This window comes from Mustela putorius, unplaced genomic scaffold, assembly GCF_011764305.1.
Source record: "Mustela putorius furo isolate JIRA1106 unplaced genomic scaffold, ASM1176430v1.1 tig00000577_pilon_pilon_pilon, whole genome shotgun sequence".
Taxonomy (NCBI): Eukaryota; Metazoa; Chordata; class Mammalia; order Carnivora; family Mustelidae; genus Mustela; species Mustela putorius.
In genome coordinates, this window is record NW_025421421.1 from 6,751,556 (window position 1) to 6,767,680 (window position 16,125).

General features: G+C 45.9%; 1 protein-coding gene across 2 annotated transcripts in view; it reads left to right on the top strand.

Moving 5' to 3' along the window:
• Positions 1-16,125, top strand: part of PAPSS2 (3'-phosphoadenosine 5'-phosphosulfate synthase 2) — a 117,150-nt gene that overhangs the window by 77,377 nt on the left and 23,648 nt on the right. For both annotated transcript variants that reach the window (XM_013062244.2, XM_045081450.1), the window contains 2 exons: positions 12,210-12,327; positions 15,421-15,656. In XM_013062244.2, the coding sequence (XP_012917698.1) occupies positions 12,210-12,327; positions 15,421-15,656 (354 nt within the window). The remainder of the gene's footprint in view (positions 1-12,209; positions 12,328-15,420; positions 15,657-16,125) is intronic.

Below are 16,125 nucleotides of genomic sequence, written 5' to 3' on the forward strand. Positions count from 1 at the left end.
TTTTCTCTCTCTCTCTGCTCCTCTCCCCGCTCCCACTCATTCATGCGCTTGCTCTCCCCCTCTCTGTCAAAAAAAAAAAAAAAAGGCATGTGGAATTTCTCATTGTCATTACAGTTTGTTTTATTATTTTTCAAAATATAATGGTAAAATAGATAAGTGGACTTAATATAATCATAAATTCATGAAATCTCACTATTTGTAGGGACTTGAAATGTACTCCTTTCCATAGAGGTTATATATTCTCTGTTCTTCAGAGGAAAATCCTTAAGAATTAAGAAATTTCTTTTTTTTTTTTTTTTTTTTTTTTTAAAGATTTTATTTATTTATTTGACAGAGAGAGATTACAAGTAGGCAGAGAGGCAGGCAGAGAGAGAGAGGAGAAAGCAGGCTCCCCGCTGAGCAGAGAGCCTGATGCGGGACTCGATCCCAGGACCCTGGGATCATGACCTGAGCCGAAGGCAGCGGCTTAACCCACTGAGCCACCCAGGCGCCCCAGAATTAAGAAATTTCTAAGAAACAAAAACACAGCCGCTCTTTTTCATTCAGACCTTGTGTAAGACTGACCAAAACAACCCTGTATTTCTTTTCTTACTGTTCTTTTCTTGATTGAAGTGATTCTCATGTTCAACCCCATCAGCTGTGTCCAAGCCATAGTATAACCAGAAAAATTAGAGTCCCAACTGAAAGAGCAGGTTGATGAATTTAACTTCATTAAAAACATTCACTCTAGGTTAAGGAACATCATAAGGAAGGTCATAAGTAACACCAATGATGAAGTCAGGGAACAAAGAACCTACGGTAAGATTACTGCAGATATAAAGATCTCCTATAAAACAATTAGGAAAAGACTAAGAATGCAGTTAGAAAATAGGGGATGGGTATAAATGAAAGTTTAAAAATAAATAAATAAAGCAAATAGAGTCCTAAACATGATAAAAGGTGTGCAGCATCACTCAGAATAATAGAAACTCAAAGTATAATCCTATTGAAATACCCATTTTTTATCCATCAGATTAGAAGAAATCTGAAAGTCTTGGTAACATACTCTGTGCCGGTTCCAGACCCTGGAACTCGTGTATTGATGGTGAATGTGTACCTTGGTAGAGTTTCCAGAAACAGATCTTTGGTGGAGGGCAGTTTAGCTCTGTGCATCAGTATTACAAATGACCGTGCTGATTGGCCAGGCGATCCCACTTCTAAGAATTCATCCCATTGACCTATTTTCACATGTGGAAAATGTAGTATATGGTAATTCATTGCTGCATTGTTTGCAGTAGTAAAAAAGTGGAAATGTCTATCAAAGGGGAACTAGGTGAATATATTATGGTACATCCATGATGTACCATAATATATGCTGGAGTTCTGTGAATAAGAAAACTCTGTAGGGACGCCTGGGTGGCTCAGTCAGTTAAGCAGCTGCCTTTGGCTCAGGTCATGATTCCAGGGTCCTGGAATTGAGTCCTGTATTGGGCTCCTTGCTGGGCAGGGAGCCTACTTCTCTCTCTCCCCCACTTTTGCTCTCTCTCGCTCAAATAAATAAAATCTTTTTAAAGAAGGGGGGAAAAATATCTCTGGATTGATGTGGAAAGATTCACCAAGATAGGTCCGAAAAAGCAAGATGTGGAAATAGTGTGGAAAGGAGGATTCAACACATATCTCCACAGAGTTTAAGCGTCATTTCTGTTTGCATAAAGAAACCGAGAGGATATACAAGGAACCAGTAGAAGGGGTTTCCTGTCTTCAGAGGTGGAAGGGGAGGAGGGGGGAAGCAGGACTCTTCTGGAAACCTTTCTGTGTAATAGTTCCTGAGTCACGTGGATGTTACTGAATGATTCAGTATTTAAAAAAAAAAAAAAATGTGTGTGGGTGGACCCAGAAAAATGAGACCGCTTGGACTTTAGGGGGAAACCCAGGGATCCAGACCAACGTGTGGGTAGAATATGGAAGTATGGGGTGAGCAGATGGAGAGGAAAAGGTATACGTGTCCTGGTGGAGGGCCAGCCTATGTCAGACCTGCCTGGTGAGTGTCAAACCGGCTGAGCAAAGGTGGTTTCTGAGAAGCTTCAGAATGAGCAGCTGGTGCTTGAGACTCCTTGGGGAAGGAGAGGAGAGCGGTCCATGTGCCCAGCAATGGATCTGGGGTACAAGCGCCCAGGTAATTCCCAGGAGACAGATCTAAGGAAATATAAGCAGGGGGGTCAGGAACAAATGTTATGAAATAAGCAAAACCTGAATTTTCGAGAACGCGGACTGTATCCTCCAGAAAAAAGTGGCTTCTTTTAGGGGGCATGGACTCACGCTTTTTGTTTTGTCAGCCAGCCCCAAACACAGCTTTGTAAGGAAGCCATGGGCAACTCGTTTGCCCTCTGTGGTCTCAGGACTAAATTGTGCCTTAAGGATCCTCAAGGATTGCTCAACTTGGAATAAGAAGACTTGGATTTGAGATTCTGTGTGACCCTGGATAACATATTGAATGTCTTGGAACCTTAGTTTTGCCATCTGTGACATGGACACAGTGAGGCATGCCGTACTCTGAAACTCTTAATTTCTGTGACACGGAGGGGACTGACCACTGCAGATGTTTGTATACATGCTTTAGTTTGTAGACACAGCCGTGCATTTTGTGCATGGGCAAGAGGGCCCTGTGCTGTTTGCTGTGTGCTGAATCAGAAACGCAGAGAAAGAGGAGTTTTTACAGCTGGAAACCAAAGGAGAATGCTCCTGAATTTTGAGGGAAATCGTTAGATTTCTTTCTCAACTCCACGTTTTGTGGCAGGGGAAGACTGAGCAGAGGGAGACCCTAGGGCTGTCTCGATAATCTTAGCTGTTATCAGTCACTTAATTGTTGTCATTATAATTATTGTATTAGTAATAATAACTCTTAATTATCATTAAGAACAACTATTTTTATTACCATAGCTAACATTTAGTGAGGGCTCACCTGTCGGTCAGGCCCTGCGCTGCTTTATGTACATTTCCTCATTCAGTCCTGATAGCCCCATAAGGCAGTGGCTCGCAAGTACGAGGGTTTGAGAGGTTAAGTCATCGGCTCAGAGTCACCCAGCTGGTGGAGCCACGAACCAGGGGCATGAACAGGGAGCCTGATGCAGGACTCTATCCCAGGACCCCGGGGATCATGACTTGAGCTGAAGGCAGATGCTTAACAACTGAGCCACCCAGGCGGCCCTTTAGTGCCCTTTCTTATCCTTAGGAATCCACCTCACTGTGCACAGAGTATAGGCAGTGTTACAGATGAATTTTTAATTTAATTGTGCTTACGCAGAGAGTAAAGCAAGCTTTTCATGTGCAAGTTTTTTTTTGGTATGAACTTTTCAGAATGGTGATTTCAGGCTATTTCAAGCTGAAGGACTCCTCTAGCTCATAGTAATACACATTTTTGTTGGCTGTCTTGGAAAAATAGTACAATAATCCATGAACTTATTCTCAGAAAGTATGTGGCCTGTTCACTTATTCAAGCAATGGGTTGAATGGATGTCCGGTGTCCTATTTTACCAGATTTCAGTGATGCTAGGATTTCAGCACCAGCCGGAATGCACTGGATCCCATCAGCTTAGCTGAGTCTCCCCAGATAGGGGAAACTCACCAGAAACCATAATCACAGATTGTTTCACACAGGTCTTGGATGCAGATTTCAAAGGCTGGTTTACAAATGCACGTGCAAATGGGAACTCTGTTTATTTTAATGTGCAGACTGCTTTGCCTCTGCTTTGGAGTCACATCCTGAGAAGATGCAGGGCATGGTGGGTCTCCCTTTAGGAAGACTTGAGCATGTGACCTAAGTAAGGGTGCTCAGATGCGAAGTTAACAATCTGCCGTTTGCTCCAGGGCCCCGAAAGCTGTGTGCCCATGAGGGATGGGAGATTGCTTAAGGACATCGACATCGCATCTGTCAATCAGCCAACAGGTTATTTATCACACTTCCTTCAGTCACTCAACAAACATTTACTGATCCCTTAGTAAAGTCCAAGTATTCCATATTTGCTACCTCTTTTTTAATCTTTAATTTTATTTGAGAGCGAGGGAGCAGGGGGAGGAGCAGAGGGAGAGGGACAAGCCAGTGGGGCTTGATCCCAGGACCCCGGGATCACGACCTGAGCGGAAGGCAAACGCTTCACCGACGGAGCCCCCCAGGCGCCCGGTTTGATAATGGCTTCTGACAAGTGACTTAAATTGCTCTTCTTGGGAACTTGTCAACTCACTTGTTCCATTTTCCCAACTGGTATTTCTCAGCGGCTACCTGACTGGGTCCCCACCTTCTAACTCAAGAGTTAGCCTGAGCAGTAAACCCATTTCACTGTGAAAGGGGTGTGCATGGACTGGAGTTAGCATGCTCAGGGGTTCACCCAACATCTATCTTTCCACCGAATGCCGCAGAACCGTGTTTTCTAGCAGGTGAACCCCTCTTTAAAACATAGCGTCAGTTTTGTCTAGTGACACATCTTCTGTCAAAATTCCCCCGTCTCCCAGTCACCACAGGATTGGAGTGGAAGCGTCCATGTCCAGTGGGTCATCACGCTGTCTGCAGACGTCGCTAATGTTGTCAGGGCCCTTTCTTGGGGAGACTTCCACCAGGTGGCTTTCACTGACTCAGACTCTGCCTCACCAAACAGGATGTACGGACGAGGACACAGGGCTTCCCATTTGGGATATCAGCTTCCAGAAGCTCCACAATTCTCTCTCCACGGGTATTTTTTTTTCCCCTCTGAATGAAATAACTAAAAGCCAAAACAACTGCCGCTATGGTCAGGTTAACACGGGTTGTACTTTCCAGGTTGTCTGTTAGAGTTTACTGTGCTTCATTAGATATTTGAGAGAGACTGGTTGGCTTAAAGACTTTTTTTCTCAGGCTTGCTGGTTTTCCAGTTTGCTGGTCGGGGTTGGTCGCGGGCTGCAAGGTTTGCTCCCGTCTCTTTGCGTGTCTGTTTCCCTGGGGCGTGGCATCACCGTTTTCTGGTCAAGATTTACTTTATGTTTTAAATATGTAATTATTTCTAAATTTAATATAGAAAAATCAGAATATAGACACAGGAAGAAAAATAATGACTTAGAATGACCTATGTCTCAAGATAATTACTGTTAGCATTTTGTCCTTTATTGTCCAGATTTTTTCCTTTGGAGACTTAGACCTATAAATACATGTATTTTAAAAACAGAATTAGCATTAATTTAGTCTGTAATCTGGACATCTATGGTTATATATTTTTAGGTCAATAAATATAAATGTGCCTATTTATCATATAAATGATAAGTCCTATAAATGAGACTTCTAGGGAAAAGCTTACTGAGACATTGAATGTTGCAAATAAAACTTGAAAATTTTATTTCTATGGAGGAATGTATTTTAGAGTAAAATAAAAAAAATTTTAAGATTTTATTTATTTGAAGGAGAGAGAGCACACATGAATGGGGTGGAGGAGGGGCAGAGGAAAAGGGAGAAGCAGGCTCCATGCTGAGCAGGGAGCCTGATGTGGAGCTCGATCCCAGGACCCTGAGATCATGACCTGACCCGAAGGCAGATGCTTAACTGACAGCCACCCAGGTACCTGGAAAAGAATTTTTAAAGGAAGGGTTTTTACCTTTAAGATTTTAAAACATGTCACAGAGCAACAGCCATCAGAACCATAGGTGACTACCCTAAGAGAAAACTTTCATAGAAGTTCTTAAGAATACATGAATTGCATGTATGGAGGAATTATGAATACGTAGGAATTCTAGAAATAGACTCAAAATATTAAAAAATTTTCAAAGTAATAGGGAAGTGAATTGTAATATAATTTGAGATCACAGGATATAATGATGGAAAGAAATAAAGTTGATCCTTATAAGCACACATCATATGCAAATGTCAGATGTAGCAAAAAATTAATATAGTTTAATCATCTCAAAATAGAAGTCTGAAGAACATATTTGGCCCAGCTATAATCAATGACCAAATGGAAGCCATCAAAGACAAAAGGAATATTACATATTCTTAAAATACCATTTACTGTGAGGGGCACCTGGGTGGCTTAGTCGTTAAACATCTGCCTTTGGCTCAGGTCCTGATCCCAGGGTCCTGGGATCGAGCTCCGCATTGGGCTCCCTGCTCGGTGGGAAGCCTGCTTCTCCCTCTCTCACCCCACCTGCTTGTGTTCCCTCTTCTGCTGTGTCTCTGTCAAATAAATAAAATCTTTTAAAAAAATACCATTTAATATGAAATATAATATGTAATACATATAATATATGTGATATACAATAGAGTACATATCAAAAGGAAAGCACATGAACAAATAGTATATAATTAATAAAAATTTACTATACAGAATACATAAGAACAAAAATGTATTTAAAAATTTTTTTTATTAATTTTTTAAAAATTTCTTTTCAGTGTTCCAGAATTCATTGTTTATGCACCACACCCAGTGCTCCATGCAGTATGTGCCCTCCCTAATACCCACCACCAGGCTCACCCGACCCCCCATCCCCCGCCCTTTCAAAACCCTCAGTTGCTCAGAGTTCACAGTCTCATGGTTCATCTCCCCTTCCGATTTCCCCCAACTCCCTTCTTCTCTCCATCTTTTTTTTTTCCCCTCTCCATCTTTTTAGAAAGTGAATGAAGTCATTGTCCAGATTGTCATTAATTAGTGACAAAAAAGACAAACTTGCAATTGACATATATAACTTACTACATGGAAATACATGTTCTTCCTAGTAAAGTAATCAAGGGGGGAGAAAAACAATAAAATTGCAAACACAACAAATCTAAATAGTTGGACTGTTTAGAGACCAGTATAGGGTAACCTGGTAACTTGGCTTTGTCTTTTTGGGAAATGAGTTGGCCTGCACAGTGAGATCTATGAAGCATTCACCACTTTTAATACTAAAGCATTTCATTCTGGGTTCTATGCCACAAGGAAATAATCTGAAAGGAAAGAAATACAAATCCACATTGGTAATTATAAAACATTTAAAGCTCCTCATATTAAGTAATGCAAATGACGTGAGAATGATTTTTTAATTATTTATATCCTTACGTGGTATGGAAAGCCTGAATGGGCATTATCTCCTCTAGTCTCTAGCTCCCTGCTCCGGAAGTCACACAGCCAGGGCTGGAGGCCTGGAGCTCTGTGCGGTCAGAAGTAAGACCTGGACTGGGTCAGGAAGCCTGGCTCGGGGTCTTCCATCTTCCAGGTTTAGGACTTGGGCCAGCAGTTTCCAGATATGTAAGTGGGTCTCCGGCCCAGGCTGCGTAGCTCCCAGGCTTGGAGCTGTCGCTGAGATCACGCATGAGAAATGCAGCCCCTGTTAGCCTGTGAGAGCAGTAACTGGAAAAGGCATCTTGAAAAGACTCAGGGAGTTTTGGAGTTCGCTCTGTCCCCACAGACCCGGGACACCAACAGCCCCTCAGCGCTGAGGGCTGAGTTCAGAGGGACAGAGTGGAGTTGCAGTTGAGCAGTGAAATGCATGTGTTTGTGCTGTGTGGGTGGAGAAGGGTGTAGAAGAATCCGAATCCACTGGCTGGTCTTTTATTGACGATCTTATGCAAAAGTCAGAAAAGCCTTGGAGCTCAGGGAAACCCCTGATCTTGCCCATGGGCTTCCTGCTTCCTGGTTCCGCAGGCACCCTGACTTTCACAACAGCTCTCCCTGTGGCAAGTGGCTTGGACTCCGCTCTGGGATGCCGCACCCCCAGCTGTGATACCATCACAGGTCCTTTCCCTCTCTCCCAGTCACGCAAACTGAAGGCTGAGGCTTTCTGCCATCACCTGGCCAGGCCGCCCTGAGTTCCAGAAGCTCCCTGGGCACCCCCTTCTGCAGCGCCAATGGGACTAAGGGGTGGGCCTGGCAGGGGCGGCACTGAACCTGTGACAAGGTCCCTTCTCCCAGCCCCCCAGGAGCACAGGAGGCTGACCTGGGCTAAAGGCCAGCCTGTGCTGGTAACTAAGGGCTCCTGACCAAGACAGCTAGCATGGGAGTGGGGAGTCTGGGCTGCAGGGGGGAGGCTGCAAGCTGGCTAACTGGTGGGCGCACCTCGGAATGGTGTATTTACTGGCTGGACTTTGGGTCAAAGAAGAAGAATCGGAGCAGCAGCTCAAGGACATCGTGTGTGTGTGTGTGTGTGTGTAACTCTTTACCCCTGGCAAAGGACTGTCCTGCCCATTGCCTGATTTGCTCATGACCCCCATCTCCCCAGACCCGCCTGAGAGCAGAGCCAAATCCCTTGGACGCTTCTAAATCTGACCGATTTAGACAAATGACCATGATTTCTCCCGACTCCATGAAATGCCACCGGGGCCCATGAGGTTCGACATCTTACTGCATATTCTGTCGTTTCTGTGATGTTTTATGTAGAAGACCATTTTATTGAGTCCTTTCAGCAACCATGTGGGGGAACAGGACGTGGGGGCCCAGTGCTGTTACTTACTTGCCTGGGGTCCCCAGAGCAAGGAAGGCCACGAAGCAAGTTTCAGGTCTAGCTTTGTTGACTCCAAAAACCCATAGTCATGCTACTCTTGGGCATGCTGGAGGGAGTTTTTCTCGGTCAGTGACCTGGAAAAAGATAGGGATGTTGGCCAGATTTTGTTTAGAGACCCAGAATAGAAGTTATGCCAGCAACTCTCTGGTTTCTGCTAAGTGACAGTGTGAGGTATGGTGCTGGAGATGTGTGTTCTCTTTATACACACAGGGAAGCAAACTTTTTTTTCCCCTTCAACATGTGTTGAACTCTTTTTCTGACAGCTCCTCTCTTTCCAACGCTTAGAACATCATATGCTTTTTAGAAGGGAGTAAAGGTTTCAGCAAAGCAAAGCAAAGTTTTGGCTGCCCTGGCCCTTTGCAGTTCAAATGTCATTCAAAATATCTGCTTCTATTTTTGTTAGCCTTTTGGAGAAAATCAAGGGTAAATAAAAGATAAATAAGAAGCAAAATACTTCTGCTGAGCCCGAAAGCCCAGTACCTGGCCATCCGAAAAGATTTTGTTTGCTTAAACATTGTTGGGATGGTGGAAAGCCTGTACAAACACCCATGATGAAGATTCAGCTAATAAAAACCCCAAAAGTTCAGAGGTGCACTCTTAAAAACACTGTAGTGGGAGCTCCTTCCTGTGGATGCCGAACGGTTTTTGAAAATCGAGCCCTTGGTTGGAGACACGGTTTACAAGATCCTAACAAAGTTTCCACACATTAACAAAGTTTAGAATTTATTCTGGATCTCTGCCTGGAGGAAGGGGGAAAAAAAAATCAGCCAAAGAAAGGGGGGACAAAAAACACTCTTTGTGGACAAATGGAGCTTGGGTGGGCTTCAGTCTCCCAGGTGGGGAAGCCCACCCCTGACGTCACGTTTGGTGGAATTGGGACCCGAGCCCTTTTTCAGAAAAGGCAGCTGTGTTGAACAAGAGAATTCCACCATGTGAGTCTTGGTATAGATTCTTTCCTTGCCTTGCCTTTTTTTTTTTTTTTTTAATGCCTTCTTTTTTGGTGTGTGGTGATATTTACATGTAACGAAATGCCCATCTTATGTATACATTCTGTGAGTTCCAACCAAGGCAGACACCTGTGCACCTCAAACCCTTATGAAGACAGACAAACCCCGCTGTCTGTTCAGGACACCTGCTTTTCCAGCAGCAGTGGTGGTGGTGGTGGTGGTGGTGTGTGTGCGTGTGTGTGAGTGTGACTGTGATCTGTTTTCCCATGGATGGTTACTTGGCTCCTGGCAGTTTTTGTCCCGGTGAAGCTGTGGACACCTGTTTTCACTTGACAAAGTGCTGTGTGTGCAATTGCTGACTCGTCGGGGAGGTAAATGTTTAGCTTTGTAGGGAACTGCCAGGTTCCTCTCCGGGATGGTTGTCCCACTTTATACCTCTGCTGTCAATATGAGAGCAAGTCCTTGTTGCCATTAGATTTGGCAGCGGTGTCTCGCATGGGTTTTAATTTGCTTTCTGTTGTGACTAACGACCCTGGCCCTTCATGTGCTTTCTGGCCATTTGTGTATTTTGGTGAAATGGAACTGTCCAGATTTTGGACTCATTTTATTGTTGAGTCGTGGGTGTTCCTTCTGTATCTTCATGTCATGTCCAGTACGTGTGGGACCCCTTCCACGGGGCGTGGGGTCCCAGTTACTTGGTCTTTTTGCCTGCACTCCCCCCAGAATGATGCTGGCGGTCCTTCATTTAGCCCTAGATTCCCAGGGCGTGGGATGGCCCCTGGCCGTAGCAGGGACTCATTTCTACAAGCATTTGCTGAGCAAAGCCATGGATGCCCACATGCACTGACGTTTGGGCCCGATACCCAGACACAGTTTCCTTGAATAAAAAGTAGTGAGGAACAAGGACAGAGGAAAAGGAAATGTTACTGGTGTTCTTGAGCTATCAGTTACACTTGGTCCAAAGGACTCTGGATCCCTTCAGGAGACCCGTTCAGCCAGAGGGAATGCTTCTAGAACATCTCCTGAGCTCATCTAATGTCACCTCATTTATGAAGCTTCTAGGGCTTCTCGGGTTCTGCGGAAGGATGGTCAGCGCGTCTGGCCCCAGAAGCTTCTGTGACTTCAGCCACCGATCCCACCTGTGCCTTCAGCACCTCCCTCGGCTCCTGGCAATGCCTCCGAGCTCCCTCGGACCCTGGCAATGCCCGTCTCCTCCGCCTGGCCTGCGCCTCTGCTGGGCTCCGGACCTCCCTGGTGGGCTGAGTCCCGCTGCTGGGTGCTACCTTCCTGATCCCCCAGCGACCAGCAAGGTGCCCCTTCCCCTTGCTCTTGAAGCCATTTTCCCAGCCGTGCCCCCGCTGGCTCCGGCCTCTCCTGTTGGGGTGTACACGCAGTCATTGTCTGCATCTGTTGGTGCAGAGAACCTGGCAGTTTGCAGAGTAGGTTCCCACCCATCGTCTCCTATAAGCCCCCGACAGTCCTAGCTGTGTTCCCCTTTTTAGTTTTTTTTTTTTGTTTTGTTTTGTCTCCCCCTCCACCCCGACCCCAAGTGAGGGGCCATAAAGAAGTGATTTAATTTGCTCCAGAAATACAAAATGGTCCACATGTGGCCCAGAGTTTTCTCTGCGTCTTGCTCAAAGAATATAGATGCTTTTTTCTTTCTTTCTTTCTTTTTTTTTTTTTCCCCTAAGCCTGGTGGGTTTACACGTGCGGTGTTTAAAAGGCTCCCTAAGTTTTTGTAGTTCACAGACTGAGATTCCATCTGACATCAGAAATTCTGTTGCCACGCCAAAGACACATAGGAGTTGTTCCCAGCCTTTTTATTTAACCGCTGCGACGGGGTCTCTGCACCAACTGCCCCCCATCTTTGGATCACATGGTATTTGAGCAATGTCCGCCGGCAGCTGTATTAACCAGCTGTGCCACCATTTTGATTCATGAGACCCCCAGCATCCGGAGTTTAGGATCGGGTCAGCCCTTACTGGCTGATTTAATCTCAGCCAAAATAAAGATATTCAAGACTCGTGTTAGTCTCCAAGATTAGTAACTGGCCCATTTCTGTTCTGCGGGGCTTTCTGAAAGACTAAAAGTTCACACACTGACCCTGGGGAAAGTGGAAACTGAGGGTAGAGCTTGGGAAAAAGCAGCCTCATGCACCGTACCCTGCTCTGGGACTGTGCGTGAAAGACGGCGTCCCTGACTGAGCGCTTTGCTCTGTGATCAGAGCCTCTCCCTGGCTCCTCAGAGAGTGGGGCTCAACCGGCCCCTCCCCAGAACTTCCCCAGGGGCTGCACGAACTGGCTTGTGTCCCAGCCACATCTGTAGGATCTGCTGCATGAGCTTATGGAGACAAAGACATTCCCTTAACCGTCCCCCTGAAGGTACACAGTTTTCAATGTCACAGAACCAAGACTTTGACGGTGTCAGTGATTGTCACGTTCAGATCATATTTTCAGAGGGTCATGATGGGTATTCTAAAGGCAGGGTCTTTTTCTGATTTAGTAGAATTAATAAATGTCCCTCTGTGTGCCGGTCACAAAAGAGGAGTTCCAGTTAGAGAGGACTGTTACTGTCCTCTGTTATTTTATTGTTTCTGTATACATATGCATGTGTGCACTTATTATATGTATACATACTGTATATGTATTGTATTATTATAGGTATGATATATGTGACATATATGTAGACTCTCTGTAGTATTATATGTGTACTTATTGTGTTTTTATTACACGTATACATGTTGTATTGTTCTATTGATGCCGTATTGGGCCTGCTCTTGTTTCGTAGGAGAGCCAGCAGAAGTCCACCAACGTCGTCTACCAGGCCCACCACGTGAGCAGGAACAAGAGAGGGCAGGTGGTCGGGACGAGGGGTGGATTCCGAGGATGTACAGTGTGGCTGACAGGTATGCCTTGTTGCTACCTTTCTCTTTTAATTGAAAATTTGACATGTGACATAGAATTAGAAGGAACTCGAAGTGACCTATGGACATGTTTTTTTTAACACGGGGATGAGGCTGAGCGCAGTGGTCAGCCCTCCCTGTGCCATCAGTGGGAAGGAAGCCTGAGGTCGAGGCATGGGACTCCTCTCATTCTTGGTCCTGTCCTTCCGGCAGGACAGGGGCAAGCTCAAGAGATCGTCCCCTTCCAGCCCGAGGCGAGCCCGTAATTCTCGTAATTCTCGGGCTTGTGTCTCCTCGCACGTACTGGCGCTCAGGGTGGGGCTTTACTCGCTTGACAGCAAGCATTTGGCTGTCTGTAAGGTTCTGGATGTCTAGAGTTATTCTTTCATGTTTTCTGATGTTTTAACGTGGTAGAGGACTATTTCACTTAATTAAAAAAAAAAACCTGAAAACATAAGGATCTGCACAAGAAGGAAAACCAGCCTTTTCCACTTAGCTGAGGATTACGAAACAACTCACTCCCATGGAGGTGACCTGATGAATCTCTTCTTTTTGTGGCCTCAGAATGTGGCAGCTAAGACTTAGTGACAGGGCAGGAATTAGTCCCGGGCTGTTGCCTTAGGCTCTGAGCACAGGGTAGAGGAAGTTGATCCCTGGGAGTAGAAGTCCCGGTGTAGACACGGTGTTTACCCAGATGGTTACCTAGGTTCTGAGATCAGCTGCGTGCTACTGCCTGCTCCCGCATGCTGAGTTATTGGGGCACCCAGGGGGTGCAGTGGGTTAAGCGACTAACTGGATTTCGCCTCAGGTCACGATCTCTCAGTCACGAGATCAGGCTTCACGCCCACGCGGAGTCTGCTTGTCCCTCTCCATCTCCCTCTGCCCCTGCTTGCTCTCTTTCTCGCTCTCTCAAATAAATAAATAGATTAAAAAACAAACAAACAAACAAACCCAAAAACCCAAATGCGGATTTCTTCCTTGTGAAGGGACGGCTGAGGAGTGTGGCAGTCTTCCCCCTTCACTTGCGGTTCCTGGCTCTGTCAGCCTCTTCCTCCTCCCAAGTTTTTCTGGGAGTTCATTCACCTGTGGTGCAACACCTTTCCCCGCGGGCGGGCTGGGGACACACAGTGGGCGAGGAGCTTGCTATATTCCAAAAGGCAGGGTTCCCGTGCCGGGAATCCTGTCGGGACGTACCCCTGACCCTGTCCAAGAGACATGCTGTGCGGCCGTAGATCAAACAGCTGCCTTCTAGATGCTTCCTTCTTATTACGTGTTTGCCTTCATGGCAAATTGTTCAATTTCTGTATTGGAGCCAACACAGAGTCCACTTTCTATAATGTGGAACAACGTTCAAAACAGGTGACTGGTACAAGAGGAAACACACCCTAAACGATGGACTTTGTCTGTCTTTCCTTACTCGTTAAAAAAAAAAATCTTTTCCCAATTTATTCTGTCTTATTATGTTACAGAGATACGCTGTTGAGGCCCGTGAGAGAAACCAACCCCTTCTAAGACTTGGTTTTGAGCCCCAGCTCCACTTACATTAACTGGGTGACTTTGGACAAGCCGACTAGGCAGGCTAAGCCTCAGTTTTCTTATTTGAGAAGCGAGATAAGAATAGAACCTGCCCCGGGGGCTGACGAGGAGTAGGACTAAGTGAACGAAAGCCTGCATAGCCCAGGGCCTGGCCCCTAGGAAATCAAGCTCTCATGAGGTGTAATTCCTGTGACCTTCGAGCATTGAAATAAATCCACCAACAATCCGTTTAATCCAGTTTACTGTGGTTTAGCCCTTGGTTTTGAGACCCGAAGCAAAGCTGAAAGGAATTTCTATCCTTTCCCTCATTTTCCAGCGTGAGAGAACACGAGTCTACCCCACGCTGGACTGGACGCAATTCTAAGAGGAATTTATGACCTAAGTCCCTATTCAAATGGAACGGAGTTACATGAATAGTACAGTACTGTCTTCAGAAATGATTTCCAAAGATGGCAGCCCATTCCTCTCAGAGCCATTGCTTCTCATGATTGTCTGTGAGGGCCAAGGGCATGACTTAAAAACATAACTAACCCTATGGAAACTGTTTGTTTGCATTTCATATATCACCTTTCTTTCTAAGTCATTTTTTTTTTAAGTTTATTTGTCTTTTCGTAATCTCTGCATTCAACATGGGGCTCGAACTCACAACCCCCCAGATCAAGAGTCACGTGCTCCACCAACTGAGCCAGCCAGGAAGCCCCTCTTTCCAAGTCTTTATTTCCCTCTTCCTTTGTTCCTGCTTTTCTCTTACCTTTTTTTTTTCTTTTCCCTCCTTCCTCCTGGCGTCTTCTCCTAAGCTTTTGACCTCCTCTTCTTCCCCCTAACCTTTCCTCTCCCACATCTGGGTACCCCCCGACAGTGGCTTGGCACAGTGCTCCATTTCTCAGGTCCAGAGATCTTCAGGACAAGGGGATTTTTGGAGTGTTCCCTCCTCCTCATGATTTCCCTCAGATAGAAATCATGCAGTGCACCTCCCGCCACTGCACTTCGAAACCATGGTAAAAGGTACATCGTGGTAACACTATTCTCACGGAAAGACTCCAGACACTGAAGGGTGTAGTGCAGCTCTAAACACATCTAGAGCCTAGCTCGGGATGACTGTCTTTATGTTTTGAGAGTCATTTTAGAAAAATCTCGAGGCCAGAGGGGTCTGTTGTCAAGTGGTTGTTTCGCAGGCTCGGTAGGAGAGGTGGGTCCCCCAGTCTCCGGAACTGGCTGTCCCCTCTACTCCTGCTGAGTGCCGGCAGGAGGGGATATGAGAACACAGTTTCCAGAGCTTCTGATTTTTTTTTTTTTTTCCCCAAGCGAAGCCAGAATCTGGATTTGTATGCACAGTGTTCTCATCTTTAAAACCCGCTGCAGGCAAAATAGAACATACCAAGAACCACGTAAAACCCCCCAGGTTCCCCATACTTATGAACCCCACTTGTTTTGCCGTGCAAAACATGGTTATTTCTATGTTTGGAAGAAATGCAGGTACTTGACTTGTGGTCAACTGTGCTCTTCCTGGATGGTAGTGATTTTGATTTTGATTTGAGGTCATATGATTATAATGAACAGGTCTCTCTGGTGCTGGAAAAACCACCATCAGCTTTGCTCTGGAAGAGTACCTTGTCTCGCATGCCATCCCGTGCTACTCGCTCGATGGGGACAACGTGCGTCACGGCCTTAACAAGAACCTTGGATTCTCCCCCGGGGACAGAGAGGAGAATATCCGCCGGATCGCCGAGGTGGCCAAGCTGTTTGCCGATGCGGGTCTGGTCTGCATCACCAGCTTCATTTCTCCTTTCACGAAGGTAAAAGGATCAGGCGGGGGCACGGACGACGCTGGGGAAGGAGTCGCTGGGGGGCGGGCACCAGGGACCGCTGTGCTCCCCGCTTCCTCCCTCCCTTGCTCCTCGTTTCCTCTGCTTAATCTTGATTCTGTCAAGAGAGCACCTTCGTTCCCAGATACCGGGGCACCAGCGGACAAAGACCCGTCCACGCTCACCTTCTGGCCAGGGTTGGAAGGAAGGAAAAAGTTAAAGAAGAAAAAGTCAAAAGCTCTGTAATCTTGTGTCTCCAAAAAGTCCGAAAGCTTAGTTTGCTAAAGGAAATGGCAGTTCACTGCCAAAGCAGCAGGTCATGTGTGTTTAATGTGGAAATCGCCAAGGAAGAGGGACCCTGTTCTTGTTTTAAAACAGGAAATTTCTGGGAGCTACGAATAAGATGCCACATTCTTTGGACACCCCCTATGAATGAAGTGCTCCTGGGTGGCCAGCCTGT